Source organism: Parus major, chromosome 12, assembly GCF_001522545.3.
Source record: "Parus major isolate Abel chromosome 12, Parus_major1.1, whole genome shotgun sequence".
Lineage (NCBI taxonomy): Eukaryota > Metazoa > Chordata > Aves > Passeriformes > Paridae > Parus > Parus major.
Window position 1 is genome coordinate 8,344,974 of NC_031781.1, and position 16,351 is coordinate 8,361,324.

Consider the following 16,351-nt stretch of genomic DNA (forward strand, 5'->3'; position numbering starts at 1 on the left):
GGGAGCGGCGGCCCCGCGGAGCGGCCGGAGGTGAGTGGGATGGAGAGCGGGGTGAGATGTGGGAACAGGGGGTGCCTCAGCTCCGTTGGGAAACCAGGGGGAGCTTTACTGCCTCTTCTTGTTAATTCCTCAGAAGAAATACCACAGACCTGAATTTCAACTATTGCTGCTGTTCCGTGCACTCAGTACTGTATTTGTGTTTTCTGTGTTGCTTTACCTCAAGCTTTCTCCTTATTTTTCCAATTGCAATTAACTGATAGCTAAAAGTCAGACTGCAGAGTTTGGATACTGTTTCCTTTCTTATTGTTTTATTTTTATAAGATTGTCAAAATGTTTCCAGTCACTGTCTGAGACCTTTTGCTAGATGCCCATTATATCTTAATTTGACACTAATAAAGCTCCTGCAGACTTTAGGAGATTTTTGTCAGTCTAGCTGTTGGCAGAAAAACTTGGGTATTATTTAATCTTACAACAAACCTACCTGATATGTGACCCAAAGATAAAGCTGTCTGTTGGTATTTAATGTCAGGTATCATAATGTTTTTTATTAAAATCACTGATTTCCTCTTAAAGAAAGAATTTTACATTATGAAAGCTGTGTATTACTTGGTACAGCTAATATTGATAATGTATTTTTAAAACGTTTTTGCAAACTGGATTTATTCCATTATAAATAAAGACCCCAAACCCTGCAGTTTAATCTGGCATGTAAATCGAATATCAGGTCAGCTTGACAAAACAAGATGCTCTAGCCAGGAGAATACATCTCTGAAGCATTAGCTAAATAAAGGTTAAAACAACTTGTCTTGGTTGGATCATTTCTCCTGTATTTTTAGATTCTATTGAGGTAGCTTCCTTAAAGACCTGTCTCATTTCCCTAGAGTATTACCAGTGTCCTAAAACGCCCATTGCCCTTTTTTTTTCAAAGCCAGATTAACTGTTTTTTTGGTATTAATAACTGAGAAAAGAGAGCAGCTATTTGTCTCTGTATGTTAGTGGGTGCTGGAGGTGTGGTGGTACATGATAGGTGAACACGCACTCACATACATCTCACTTGTAGTAGTGTTTTGGGAACAATGTACAGCTATCTTTCCGTGTATCTGGAAATAATTTTTACTTCCCAGTTTGTAGAACCATACAGGGTGAAAAAAATCAACTGAGAGAGACAGGTAATTTGACTTTCACAAAGGGATTGAAAATGGTATCAGTACCATTTTTTGAAACATTGTGTAGAAAGTTTGAACCTGATGTAAGAATCCAATATTGCATTTCCTCCCCTTATTCCTTAATATCTTTTTCGAGTTGAAAGAATCTTGAATTAAGTCCTCAAGGAGCAAGTTTACCTCTTCTGAAATGAAAGGCCACTAGTCTAGGGCTTTGCAGTAGATGTGCACTACAAGCACCCCAAAATAGAAATGTGTTGTATTGAATAATGCTGCTCATGGTGTTCAAAAGGATGTACTTCTCAGTGGTTCCTACACACTTCCTCTGCATTTCCTTTTCGATCCTTGTTTCTAAATAATAGTTGCTTGGCAAGTTCCAGATCTTGAAATAAGTGTCAGTGACACAAATTGGACATGTTACCTTTTAAATTCCTGGATATGCTTCTCAGAATCTTGTCAAAAAGGCAGCTCATTATTTTGTTTATATCTCTGCATTCCCATTACCTCGTACAGGTAAGATGCATTCCTCTTCACTCACTTTATGATCAAAACATTCACTTTTTAAATTAGTGTAATAAAGACAAGTTTCAGGTATTGCTGCACATAAGAGTTGGAACTGGACACTGCTCCACAGCCCGGACTGAGTACACAGCATAACCTCTTCAAGTTTATAATGACAAAGTTTCCTGTGTCCAGAGGAGGTTTGAGAAGGCAGACCCAGGCCCTTGTGCTTGAAGGTGTTCATGCCTCCTCCTGTTTGCCTGTCTCAAGGTTTCTTAAGACAGTTTGTTTGGTTACTATAACCTTAAGCACTGAACTTAATGGAGCATGATGACTTAATATTTGTTTCTTTTCAGTTACCCATGGATGTATAGTCTCCACAATCAAACTGTTCCTTCCAGATGGAATGGAAGCTCGATTGCGATCAGAGTAAGAACATGTATTCACATGTACCAAAATTCAACTACTGTATGATGAGGATTGAATGGATATTATGTTTAAAATCATCATGGGAGCAATTTCTTTTCCTGTGATCCTGCAAAGCGAGTAACTGAGTGCATGGTTCTTTTGCAGGCATTATGAGAAAAAGAAAAGCTCATTTGCTTGTTGTTTTTAGTAATTATGACAGCTATGAAGAATAAAGAAGTTCTCTGAAAGAAGAAAAATATTCTTATATAGTTGAGCTTTTCTGACTGTGGTTTACTCTGCTGAAATGGGTATTAGAAGAATATAGAGGAAAAGAAAGCAAATAAGAAAATTCTCCTGCCCTCTTTATTTGTGATTATTATTTTGGCTCTTTTAAATGCACATAGACTTGACTAAAGTGAAGTTAATGGAAACTCAGATGAATATTGGCAGCATTTTCTATGTATAAGCCCATTTTTGAGAAATCTTCTATGAGCATTAGAAACCAAAAACGTTAGCATTTTGTTTGCACTGAGTGCTAATCACAAATGGCATGATTTTAGTCATCTTTCATTTTCAACAGTTTTGTGGGGTTTATTGCTTATTTAAATATCCTTTTATCATTAGCATCCAGAAATTGTGTGAAGCTTTAGGGTATCTGCTTCCTTGTGAGAAGTAAAAGTAAATTACTGTACAAGATTTTCCATATAATTTCATGTCCAAATAAGAATATAGTAAATAGTAAAAATGTATGATGTTATAGTTTTGATAAGAATGTCCAAGTACAACATTTATGCATTTTGTGTCCACTTTTTTTTTATTTTTTAGTGTTATCCATGCTCCATTACCAAGTCCTGTTGACAAGGTAATTCAGTAATTTGCTGGTTTATGCCTTATTCAGACACATGCTATTTTCAGACTTGTTATAAAGATGAAGAGATAACAAAGTCTGTTTTTACCTAGTTTAATATTTTGAGTGACATTGAAGGTAGAGAAGTAATGTAGTATTATACTGTATATTTGAAGGTAAGTTGACTTTTTACTTTGTGGCACCTGAAACACATCTTTGGAACAAAACCATTGATGTTAAGATGGTTAATTTCCAGGTACAGGTTGACAGACTAACAGGTCTTGTGTAATTTAATACTTCATGTTCTGTGGGACCCAAGGGTAGCTCATGATTTGGTGTTTGGATGAGGTCTGTTTTCTTTATATCACATTTTTTTATGGAGGAGAAGCTGCTCTTCACAGTCTGGAAAGCACTGTTGTGTTCCCGAGGAAGATTGAGACCAAATGTCTCTGTCTCTCTTACGTAGCCAGAGTTGCTTACTGTAGAGTCGTGGAGTCGGTGTTGTTAAGTGTAATTCTTAAACTCAGTTTTGGTAATGTGGGGAACTTGTAGAAAAGCTGTTAATAGATATTTCCTTGAGAAAAGTGATCAGGAGTTGATTGTTTCTCTAGTCTCTAAAAAGAAGGATTAACTTAAACAGGCTCTAATCAGACACAAGAAGAACAAAATTTCCAGAAACCGTCAAGACTTATTTGTGAAACCAGCAGCCTGAGGAGTTTATAGACTGTTTTTAAGTTGAGATTTTAAAACAACATGTGTGGCTTGAATACAGGGCATGATTATTTCAGTGTATGAAGCTTACAAGAATTAGTATATAAACAGTTGGCTGAAATAAACCCACAGAACAACCCCCCACTTCTTTCCAAGTAAAGAACAGTTTATTATTCAAAGATAATACAGGTATTCCTTAATTCTGAAGTAGATACTTATAAAGGGAGATAATGGTGCTAATGATAATAACTTGTAGGTCAGCAGGAAATGTTCAATCGTAATATGTGTGATGACATTGAGTTGGAAACCCACAGTTTGTGTTTGTCCTTGGGTTGAATGGCTTCACCTTTGTGACCCTTGTTTCTTTTTTGTCAGTTTAGTCTCAACTGCACCAAAAGCTTTGAACTCATGGATGTGTTGGTGCTTCAAGAACATGTGCAGAAAAACACAGTGGGGCCTAAGTCCTGAATTGGGAAATTCTATAATTTAAAAAAGCATAAACAGTAACAGAACAAGAAATTAAGTAAAATGCTATTATTAGATAATCTGAACTTTACCTTTGTGACTAGATTTAAGTGAATTTTGCATTATTTGTGTGTAATGAAAAATCCAAACCATTCTGATTCTTACTTATCTTCTTTTTCAGGTTGCTGCTAACACTCCCAGTATGTATTCTCAGGAATTGTTTCAACTTTCACAGTATTTACAAGTAAGTTTTCTTTTAAGTGTATTTAGTTCAGCTGAATGTTTTTGTTCAAAATGCACATGTTATCCTGTGGCTTGTATCTATTAGAAACAAAGAAAGGGACAGTGCTGGCAGCTCTTCTTCCTCACTGGCATCACCAGCCTTTCTGTGCCTGCTCCTGTGTCAGTTTAATAAGTGTGCTTTTCCCAGGATGTCATATCACAAAAGAGTTAGATTGCAGAATGGCAGCACGTTAAACTGTGTGCTGATAGATAAAAGTAAACTCTTTAGAAAGGACGATAAAGTCAGCTTTTTGAGAAAGAGATTAAAGCTTTTTTGCTGATAAATTTTATCCAGGTTTAAGTGTGTATAAGTTCTAAAGATTTATTTTGCCTGGTTTTCTTTGATAATGGCAATTTTTATTTGTTCACATCAAGGCTTTTGAGATAGATACTATCTTTATATGTATTTGCTGACATAGCAGGAAGGAGCTCATGCAGATGCTCTTTCTTTGGAAGCCAAATACATATTCACTCACCAATCTGTTCACTCTCCATATCCTGGAGTTAATGAAGACACTCTTCTGTCTTCCTGTCATAAACCGAAAATCAAACAAAAATAGTAGTTCTTGCTTGGCATTTCTCTTTTGTGACCTCATTTGAGGATGAACAGCTCATTGCATGGAAGCTGCCAAGCTGTCTTTTGGTGTCTGCAGTTTTGTTACTCAAATTATTGACAAGACAAAATGTCTCTTACGTCTTGGGAAGAATAAGAGTGTGTCCTCAGCATGTGCAACATAGCATGAAAAATGAAGAGTTTAGGAACCTGAGCTTATAGGATAGCATTTTCTAACTAAACTATCAAAATAAATTTGTGGATGGATAAAATGGAATGGGCTTATTATGGTTTGGACAAATTGACAGTGTTTGCTACTCATGTTTCCTTTTTGTTGTATTTTGGGATCTCTTCTGTTGCTTCTGATTTCCTGAATTGTTCTAGCTGAACTAACTGGTGCCCTGCTCTTTTCACAGGAAGCCTTACATCGGGAACAAATGTTGGAACAGAAGCTGGCAACCCTTCAGCGACTACTTGCTGTTACACAAGAGGCTTCAGATACTAGTTGGCAGGTATCTGCAGGCATATTTCCTTATGGACTGAACTGTGCACTGCCATATAAACTTTAGCTGTTAATGGGGGTAAAAAGCACCAGAAATAATAAAAGCTTTATGGTGGTTCTCTAAAACTGTGCAAAAGACACTGTTTAATAAATTTAGTGGTTGTGTACCTTTGAAATAGCTATTAGCAGTAAGACCTCCAACAAAATTCAGATCTTTAAAGCCAAACTACTGGCACTGCGTTAAGTGTGTGATAATTCTGAGGTGGCACTTCTTTTCTTCTAGGCTTTAATAGATGAAGACAGGCTGCTATCAAGACTAGAGGTTATGGGAAATCAGTTACAGGCTTGTTCAAAGGTAAGTAGTTCACTTAAAGTCAAATATTAGGAATGCTGAAAGGCAGCTCTTTTCAAGTGTTTTGAAAGTAGCTAGTTGCAGGAAAGCTTTTGGACCATAAGCTTTCCAAAATGAACCTCCACAGCTTTGATAATCTGAGTAGCACAAAAACACATCTGCTCTGTATTTCAAGGCATCTCAGTAAGTGGCTGTTTTTTTTCATTGCCCATGTCCTGTCTGATATTCAGAGTTACACGTATGTGCTGCCTTGATTGTTGTTTAGGCCACCTATACTTGCCTTGGATTTTCATTTTTATTTTATTTCTATTTTTTCTCAACTGTCTACATTTTAAGAACTTTTTCTGCAGGTCCTGTTTAAGGTTTTTCCTCTGGGACCTGGTTTGTTCAGTTCTCCTAGGCCTGACATTGTCTTAGCAGTATCCAAAAAAATGTCATAATTTTCCTGGGATCAAAACTGACCATTGAGTCTGTGCTGCTGTACATACACTTCAAAAAATAACTTATTTATACCCAGTTGTGTCAAGAATCTTTGATCACTGATTTGTACATAACATTTTCTCATCTATCAGAGATTGCTAAACATTTTTTAATAGAACAGGCTTTATCACAATCCAATTTACTTGATGAGTGAAACAGTAATTGTTCTCTTCTTGAATTATTTTGTATGTGCAGAATCAAACAGAAGACAGTATACGAAAAGAGCTTATAGCATTACAGGAAGACAAACACAACTATGAGACAACTGCCAAAGAGTCCCTGAGGCGGGTCCTTCAGGAGAAAATTGAAGTGGTCAGAAAATTGTCTGAAGTGGAGGTACTCAAGTTTCATTCCTGGTCTTCTGGAAGTGCTAAAATAGTTGTAACTGCTGCTGTTTAGGTCCCTGTTTTGTTGCTGTAATAATTCAGTGTCTGTTGTAGTCTGACACTTGCAGGATGTTAAGTAGTAGTGTTTATTTCTCCTATTGGACAGGACTAAGATTGTTAAACCATTAATGAGAAACTATTCTTTCAGCTCTTCCCATTTCTCCCTGCTTTCAAAATTCATGAGGCTGTCTTACAGAAGTTGCTGTGTGTGGGACATAACACAGGGGAAATGACATAGATGCATTAAAAAAAAGCTGTAAGACCTTGTTTAAAGTGTAGCTTTTATGGAAATATACACTTAACCACTTGCACAAAGCATGCTTTAAAAGGAGCTTTTACAATGAGCTTTTACAGTTAGTGTTAGACACTCTTTTGAAGTAAGATTTCTATCCCTATAGTATCTTGCATTATTCTCTTTTCCTTCCTTTTCTTTTACTTGATCATTATTTGCTATATTTCCTTGGTCAAGAAGTCTCATAAGAATAGTTGGCATCCTGTGCATATGTACAGCTTGGAAAAAAATAGATCATCTGCAGTGTTTGGTAGCTTGTCTGCCTTTTGTTATTGTTTATTGCATAATAATTCTGTCTTACAGCGGAGTTTAAGTAATACAGAAGATGAATGTACACACCTGAAAGAAATGAATGAGCGGACTCAGGAAGAATTAAGGGAATTAGCTAATAAATACAATGGAGCTGTAAATGAGATTAAAGATCTTTCCGACAAGCTAAAGGTAATGACAGAATTTCATCTGACTCACGGTAGAACTGTGATAAATGGAACAAATAAATACAGTTTACTTTCTAATTCAGCAAAGGAAAAAAGAAACTTGTTAAACAACTGTTAACAATAGAAAGTTGCATATAATCTACATATTCTCTAGGTTCTCTTTTAATGTAATTGAAACTGTCATCAGTTAAGTAACCTCCTAAAAATGTTCCCTCTTCATTCACTTTGAAAGTTACCATATTTTTCAGCTGAATTTTGGATAAATACTGGAATTGGAGTCTAGGTTCATAGTTTACTACCTCAAGAAATTTTGCTTTCCAAATTAAAATGTTAAATTGCTGGTCTAAAGGCAGTTGGTTTCCCAGTAATGGGTTGTTCACTGATGGTGATGAGTATACCCAGAAGGATCAAAACTGAAACTTATTACCTTGTTTTGAGGGAGGAGACAGTTTAAAATGTATGTTCATGAGATCCAGCAAGGAAAAAGATGTGGCTTTCAGTCAAGGTGGTCTGTGCAGGATACATTCAGTTCAGAAGGGTTCTTGGGTTCTGATTTAATTGAGATGCTGGAAACTTTGGGCATTTCTTAGCTCCAGGGCCTTTTACTGTTGCTGTAAAATTTATGTTCCTCAGTCAAAAAGCCAGTTAAAATACTTTGTTATTTTCTTGGTCTACTTGAAGTGAAATCTGTATAAAGCTACTAGATTTTTCAATTTTTTTCATTTTCTTTATCTGATTAGCAAAGAAATTTACTTATGTACATTTAGTTACATAGAAATCAAGATCTATTCTTCCACATGTTAATTTTGATTTTTGGGGGGATTTTTAAAATCTTTTTGAGCAGTTAGCAGAAGGAAGACAAGAAGAAATCCAACAAAAAGGACTGGCTGAGAAAAAGGAGTTGCAGCATAAAATAGATGAAATGGAAGAAAGAGAGCAAGAGCTTCAAGCAAAAATAGAAGCTTTGCAGGCTGATAATGACTTCACCAACGAGCGGCTGACTGCTTTACAAGGTTAGTCAATAGCGGGAAAGAAACTTGGATTATTTGTTTTTCTTTTAATCTGTGAAATACCTTTTTCTTGGACTTCTGTTTACAGTACGGTTAGAACACCTTCAAGAGAAAACTCTTAAAGAACACAACAGCTTAGGTAGGTGTGATCAATTTCTTGTTTCAAGCTGTTTTCCGGGTTTGCTGTTCCGTGTGTTGGGATAACCTTGCAGTGTCGGTGTCTGGCAGTTGTGATTCCCAGTTCGCCCAGTAGGGAGCGCGCCCGGACTGGTGCGGCCGTGTCGGGGCAGGGCCGGCAGAGGGCGCTGCTGCTGCGGGAGTGCGCGGCCCGAGGCTCGGCGAGGCCTTCGAGCCATTAAAATACTTCATTATATATATATATCCACACATGTATATGTATGTAACATAATAAGTAATTCTGCGGAGTTAATAACCTCTTAGGCGTGTGAACAAACAGCAACGTGATCTGGAGTTGGAAACACGTCAAACTTTGCCTGTTTTGTCAGATTAGGTACTTGTGAGGAGGTGGTATGAAAAGCCAGGTACATTTCAAAATGCTGTGTTTATAAAGAAACAAAACCCAACACATTTTTCTTGGTTCCAAAAATAATGCCCTCTCTTAATCCTAGGCATACAAGTTGACGACTTCATACCTAAAATTAATGGGAGCACAGAGAAAGGTAGTGTATCTGAAGGCTACCTTTTGTCTTATGATTGATGTTTGAAAATGAACAAATTCAAAATGTTCTCTAAGGTTTTGCTTGGAATTTTTTGTCTTTGTAAATGAATTTGTCCGCTCCTGAGCAGCAATTTTTGGTTTTTTGCTTATACTTCCAGTCAGAGTGTTTTTAGAATGTTCTGTAAAATACAACAAAACCATTTGGAGGCTGTCTTTTTGTTTTGGTTTGGTTTTTTGTTTGTGATGGGCTGTCACTGGAATCAGTAGGAGTCTACTGATTGAATGATGTCAGGGTTGTGACACAAGAAAGTGGAAAACTCAGTTTGTTTTTCCTTTTAATTTTCCCTTCCAACACATGGACATACAGTGTTTTTCTAGTAAAATTGGGTATGCTAAGTAAAGTCAGCAAAATCTGGTTTTTTACAAGTTTAATAGGAAAAAATGTGAGTATATAAAATTTATAAGCAGTGGAAACTAACTTTTTAAAACTCAGGAGTCTCTTTATGTGAAACAGGAATTAATACACATTGAACTAAATGATAGGGATTTTTAAAGGCCAGTTAGCTGTGATGCCTTGTGAGGTTAGACAGAGGTAAAGGAATGAAGCAGATATTTATTAAAAGGCTTTCAAAGGATCCACCTTCAGCCATACAAGTGCTTGGCCGTGGCTCCATCCAAGATGGACCCTGAGTCACGAGTTTTCACACTTGTATAAGTTTTGGTCCATTTACATATTGGGGTTAATTGTCCAATTACAGTTTCAGGTTATGAAATCCCATCATCCCAGACTGCTCTCCTCAGTTTGCTGTTGTTTACACTTTTTGGGCCTGAAGGTGCAGTGGTGTTTGTGGGCTGGAAAAGGATTGTTTTGTCTGACTGCCCTGTGAAGAGAACTTGCTAACACTTTGTGTTCAGAGTCACCCACTAAGGCAGTACAGAATCTGGAAAATATGAAAGCTAAAACTTAAGGCACCAGTTAGAGCCAAATATTTTAGCTCATATGTCTTAACATACACAAAGTTTTTTGAGTGAAATTTTCCAATATCACATATAGCAAAAAATATTCCAGTTATGATTCTGGATTGTTTAATTGGCTGAGATATATTTGTCTTCTTATGTCAATTTAAATTCTTTCCTTGATGTAGCTTGCCTCTACAATCTGAGGAATGGTGCTAGCATAGGTTTGAAGGTTCAGGGACCTATACAGAGAACTCATGGTTTTAACCAATATTCAGTGTTTAAGGATTCCTGTATTTATATTTTTGAAACAGAATTTTAAAGCTCCATTTACATATTTGTAAATTATGAGGTTCTTAACTAGGGAGACCAATAGCAAAATCAAAAGTTCATCGTGACATAACCTCATGGCTGGTCCTTATTGGGAGCAGAAGAGATCTGTTAAACACCTACAGGAACTGCATCAAAACCTCCCCTAAAGATAACAGTACTGGTTACCCTTAAGTGTCTTAGCATTTTATGTCCTTACCCATGGTGCATACTGAGGTTAGCAAGCAGGACCTTCATTGTTTGTTCCCACCTCTCTACACTGCCATGAGATTTTATTCTTATGTAGATTGATCCATTTTGCTGATGCATAATTTTAGGTTGGTAATAGCTTAATATTTGATAGAATAGTTAAGAAATATATCTGATTTTCTCTTTTTTAAACTAGGGCTAATTTGAAACATTTAGTAAAAGTTTTGAGCTCTAACTTCAAATATAAATTATTTTATAGCACACTAATTTATAACATCATACTAGATTTGACTTTTTAACGAAACACTTTTTGTTTGTTTTAAAATTGTTGGTAGGAATGTCGTGTGAGATTTTTAAATACTGATACCTTTTAAGAGTCCAAATTTTAAAATTGCCCATTTAAAAATCATGTGATTATAACAAATAGCATTATATCACTGAAACTCACTTGTTTGGTCAAAGGTAAAGAAGCAATCCCTTTTTGACTTATTTTGGGTTGTACAAGAGTCAGTGTCATTGAATTGATGCGTGACAAAATAGATTCCTTCATCCTATAAGTGGAACTTGTGCTTAAACCTGGAAGTTGTAGGAAGCTGTTTGCCAGGATATTTTTTTTTGACTACAGACAACACATAACTGCTCATTCAAGTTCTCTTTCTGTGTATTTATACAATCTATCACCTTTTTTTGTCATGCACATACCATGCTATTTCATTATTCTGTATTTTAGCATCATTTTTCATTATTCTGTCAGTTGTATATTTTTCTGCATCTCTGTCATACCTGATCCATCCCCATTTCTCTGGCATTTTACAGCTTGCTGCCCTGTGTTCTCTTCATGACAGTCTGTGCCCTTTTATATCTTCCAGTCCCTTATGTAGCCCTTGTATAACAGATGGGCAGTTATTTGCTCTGCCAGATTTTGGATTTTGTTCTCTTAAAAGCAGCAGGAAACAGTTACTGATGGGTTTTTTGTTGGGGTTTTTATTTGAATTTTCTATGTACTTTTTCCATTATTTTAGAAGAGCTAAGAATTTTCAGTTTATAATGCAGATTGAGCAACTTTGGGAATGAAAGAGGAAAACTATAAAACCCATGTAAAATAAGTATGCTTTAAAAATTCCTTTTGTCTCACTCTCTCTTGAAGTGTGTGCACAGACACACTACCTTATTCAGCCACGGCAAGAATAATGGTTTTACATTACTTTTTTCTGTGGCTGTAGTAGTTAAGAGCTGTATTCAGAGTAGAGTTAGAAGTTGTGTAGAACTAAGTTGTTTCAAAAAGCAATATATTTCTCAATGTGTTGCATGACACCTGGCTTTCATCTTTAAGTTTTGTGAGCCGTATATTACATAAAGATAAGAGAAATTTGTTTACAGTCACTTAGAGGACCAGGTGAAAATGAAAAGAAAAAAAAAAAGGAAGTTTAAATATGAAAAATTAATTTTACAGCCATGGTGCTGGTTTTTTTTTAATAGCTTTGTCCTTGTGGGTTAAAAAAAGTTTACTTTTCAGAGTAACTTTGAAGTATAGCAAAGCTTAGTACTTCAGTTGAGCTTCTGATGTCAGAACTAATGATTGAACAAATTTGGTTAGAATGTACCACATTCTGCAGGTTTGTGCTAATGACAGCCTTTTCCCACTGCTGGACTCTTGGTCAAAGGATTTTTGTGCCTTGAAGAGATGCAGGGTTCTGATGGAGTTGGGAGCTGAACAAGTAAACCTGAGAATGGAGCCCAGTTTTAGGAACTCTGCTGCAGAACAGACTTTTCGAAGTGAAACTGTTTAAGAAGTACAGGCATATATTCAACAACACTTTTAAAATAGAGGATGTTATATATGAAGAATCAACATGAAGATTCATGAAAAACTTTGAAAATACCCTTTTAAAGCTAATAAAAGTGCTGAAGAACATGGGTTAAAAACACGTTCTGAAAATGCAGCTGGAGTACTTCTTTCTTCTGATCAGTTCAAAAGAGTAATCTATTTCCTAGTATCACTCAGACATCATTTCAATTTCATGTCTTGTCTGCTTGCATATCAACTCAGATTTGATTCAAAAGTCCATTGTGAATACACTGACAAGTGTTGTTAATATGCCTTTCAAATTTTTTGTTGCATCAATTTGAAAATGATAAGAAGATGTAAACTGAAGTGTTTCTTTCTCTACTAGAGCACTTTCTTTCAAAGAGTGGAGGGGACTGCACTTTTATTCATCAGTTCATAGAATGTCAGAGTGAGTACAAGAGTGTTCACATTTGCTTTAAAAAAACAGAAAACACAGAAAAGGTGGATGAAACCTTGTCACTACTATTTAACATTTTAGCAGAAATTTTCTAAGCATAGAATTGTGACATTGTGGTACTAAGCAGATGTCTGGCAGAAGCAGTAAGAGGATATCTTTGCTCTTGCAAAGTGATGGTCACATTGTCTCTTCTCAATTCATCCATTATTGTGCCCTGACCAACATATGGGTGGAGATATTGCCACATGGTGTTTAAAACTGAGTGTAATTTTTCACCTGTTACAAATGAAGTTGTAACCTGTCAGTAAAAGTGAACATCACAGGCAGCAGGACAGAGAATGAGGTGCCTTTTCACATATCTATAATTTATCTGATAATTACACATTCTCCAAATTAGTTGTAACCAAAGAACAAAAGAGAAATCAGGTCCATAGTTTGTATGTAGAAATCCAAGAGATTGTTTTAAGAAAAAGAGAAAATTGCAATACCAGTCTTTAGAAAGATGTGTTATTCTGGAATGTGAAACATGTTTTTCAAAGCAAGTGCTTTTGAAAATGAGTAATGAAACAGCACTGTCTGCACAGCCGTAATTAAGGAAAAACTGAAAGTATTAAAACTTTTTGCCTACTGAAAGAAAAATATCATTAGAATGAAGAGAAGTGCTATTAAACTTCAAGAAAATCTGCTTTTTTCTTTTACTTCAGAGTATATAGAAATTATGTACCTAAAATTGAGCAGAGAAGCATTTAGAAGCAGAAAGACAGGATCATTTTTGACACAATGCCCATTGGACTCTTTCCTCTCAAATTTTCATGAGGAAGTGTAGCAGACTTGTTTGATTTTACTGCTTGTGATCCAGATTGCAGTGCCATGAACCAAATGACGTTATACTACTAATGTTTGTATAAGAAAATTTAAACTTTATTTGAAAAATGTTTATTTAAAAAAAAGTCTTGACTGGGAGCTGTCTTCCATCAGGCTGCAGTTTAAAATAATTCTAAATTTTGAAAAGATCTTGTATGAATCTTCTTTTTTCAGTGCATAAAAATGAGGTTAAATGCTTGAGTGAACATTTTTTTCATCTAGAACATGAAGAGCACACTGTGTGATGTTCAAATACAAATTGGTTGCCTGTTTTCATTATTTGGATGTTGCTTAACCTATTTTGGCAAAACTTAGGTTAGTTTCACTTCTGCAATCTAAATGCAACCAGTCCTGTCACTATTGAGAAGGAAAAGTGATCAACAATATCTAGTAAAATATTCTAAGATGTAAAAGAAGTACTAGTAAGAGGAAAATTAATATCAGTGGATTTATGCCTACCCTTTCTCGAGACATTGAAAAATACAACTTCACTTGAAGACACTGCAAGGCCTCGACTGCTTCACTTTTAAAGGAATAAATATGAGTTCAAAAGGGTTCGGTATTTTGCATTTTTTATGACAGTCTAGGTTTTTACTCTCACATCAAGAAAAATTCCTATAATTGACTCTTTTATTTCTTCTTGGACTGAAAGTTCGCCTCTTCCTCATTCAAATATGTTTAGTCAAGCCTACCAATATCATGAAGTTAAAAGCTGCATACTGTAGGATCTGTTCTTTTCCTTTTGTATGTAAATGCTACCCTTCAGTCCTACTCCTTTTCTTTGCTCTGGGTGGCATCAAGGGTTGGGGACTCCTGGGGAGAAAAATAACAGTTCCAGAGATGGTCAGGAAGTGAAGTTTTAAGGCACACAGCAAATTGTGTAGAACACTATCATAAAGATTGGCAATACAAAGCAAGAATATATAGTTCATCATGTGGTAGTATGTTGGGGTTTTGCCCAGAGGTTTAAGTTCTGAGAGAGGAGCAGGTTTATAACTTAAACAATAATGATATAATAAAAATCCCAGAAACCAGATGGTTTGTAAAATCTAGCTTCTGCAGGTTTTTAAAGATATTGTGTAATTATTTTTATTTTTTAAGCACAATGCACTCACAATATCATCCAGTAATGTGTTCTGATCTGTAACATCTGTGGAGTGTTATGAAATCTGGCTCTGAATGATCTGGGAAGTCTCTTACTTTCTGATCATTACATCCAGTTCACTTGTTGCTCATTCCATAGCTTTTCTTTTAGTAACCACTGGTGAAAATCAGTGAAATCAAGAGCAGAAGTCATGGTGCATCTTACTGATCAGTACATGAAATGCATTATTAATAAAAATGTGATGATGTATAGACCACAGTGAGATTTGTTGCCCTGCTAGCTTCCTTTCACTCCAGTCTAACCTTTATTTCTGTCCTTATTTTTTCCCTTACTTGGTGATTTTTGCGTTTGATTTTAAATGCAAGTCAACTTCTTTCTTTTCATCAAGCTGATTTTTGTAAATTTATTATTAGTAGTTTTTGGATCAATTAAATGTTGGTTTTTTTTTAACTTCTCCTTTGACCTGCACGTGTCAAGTAAAGGTAAAGCTGTTTAGTATCACTTTTTTTCAGATGGTTGGAAATTTGTGCATTGAGGGACAGGTTTTTATTGGTTTTCAAATCTGGCCTACTTCAAAGATTATTTTGATGCCAAAATACAAATGTAGGGAGACCACGTTACTTAAGTGATAATTGTAATGTTAACAGATCTTAGTTATTATATTGCACATCGTGATGACCTAAATCTAAAATGGAGTTCTTAAATTGAAAAGATAGGAAATACCTAAAAAACCTAAAGGAAAGCTGGCTTTATGCTGCAAAAGGAAGTATGAATTATCTTCAAGACAAACTGCAAGCTGAACTTCACAGCAGATTGTGTCAGTAAAAACATTAGTTATATGTACCTCTCTGCTTTCTGCTAACTAGGGACTGGATAGCATGAAAGTTAAAGTTCTTTTGTACCAGAAATTAAAGCTAGGATCCTCAGCCTAATTTATATTTTGGTAACCAAGATTACATGTCTTGAATCAGGGAAAACACTAACTGTTTTAAAAACAAATCAGGTTTATGAAGTTTTCTGAAATAGTAAAGTTAAAAAATGCAGGGATTTGAAAGAGATGTTTTAAAGAAGACATCTCTTTATCTTTTCTGTGTCGTTGTCTGGATTCTGACATTTTTAGTGACTAGGGTGGTAACAGTGAAAAATAAGATTCTATGGACTTTGGTGATACCAACATACAATTTTCTATGTATTATCTGAATACCAGCATGCTGAACTAAACTATTTTTTGTTGGCTTATGCCATATATTAACAGTAGCATTCTTGAAACACAGAGAACGTTCACTTGTTCTGAAAGTTAGGAGAGGTCTCAGTCACCAAGTGCAAAACACTGGCTGTGCCAGCTTTGGGTCAGGCTGGCAGAGACTTGGGTGCTGCTGCTGAATGTCTTGGCTGAAGAAACAGTGCCAAGGAGACACCTTTTGTACAATTGGTGAAATCAGTAATGGACACTAGAAAACAACAAGCCACCATGGAAATTAAAAAAAAGCCAAAAAACCCCCATGCCTGCAGTTTCTTTTAGTCATGGAAACTGAGTGTTAAGAGCTGCTGCAGAAATTTCAGTTTGGAAAACATCTGAGTGGGGTAGTTTG

The 16,351-nt window shown here is 35.8% G+C and overlaps 1 protein-coding gene across 35 annotated transcripts in view; it reads left to right on the forward strand.

The window, feature by feature from the left end:
• The window catches only part of SLMAP (sarcolemma associated protein), a 78,003-nt gene that overhangs the window by 37,035 nt on the left and 24,617 nt on the right, over positions 1-16,351 (forward strand). For 10 of the 35 annotated variants that reach the window (XR_004499191.1, XM_015640676.3, XM_015640661.3 and 7 more), the window contains exons 3-13: positions 2,021-2,093; positions 2,898-2,934; positions 4,277-4,339; positions 5,347-5,442; positions 5,716-5,787; positions 6,460-6,600; positions 7,246-7,383; positions 8,224-8,392; positions 8,478-8,528; positions 9,019-9,069; positions 12,719-12,781. Coding sequence is in view for 34 of the 35 variants with exons in the window: in XM_015640676.3 (XP_015496162.1) it covers positions 2,021-2,093; positions 2,898-2,934; positions 4,277-4,339; positions 5,347-5,442; positions 5,716-5,787; positions 6,460-6,600; positions 7,246-7,383; positions 8,224-8,392; positions 8,478-8,528; positions 9,019-9,069; positions 12,719-12,781 (954 nt within the window). In the remaining variant the exon portion in view is untranslated. The remainder of the gene's footprint in view (positions 1-2,020; positions 2,094-2,897; positions 2,935-4,276; positions 4,340-5,346; positions 5,443-5,715; positions 5,788-6,459; positions 6,601-7,245; positions 7,384-8,223; positions 8,393-8,477; positions 8,529-9,018; positions 9,070-12,718; positions 12,782-16,351) is intronic. The other 25 variants (XM_015640668.3, XM_015640675.3, XM_015640671.3 and 22 more) reach the window with 6 other exon arrangements.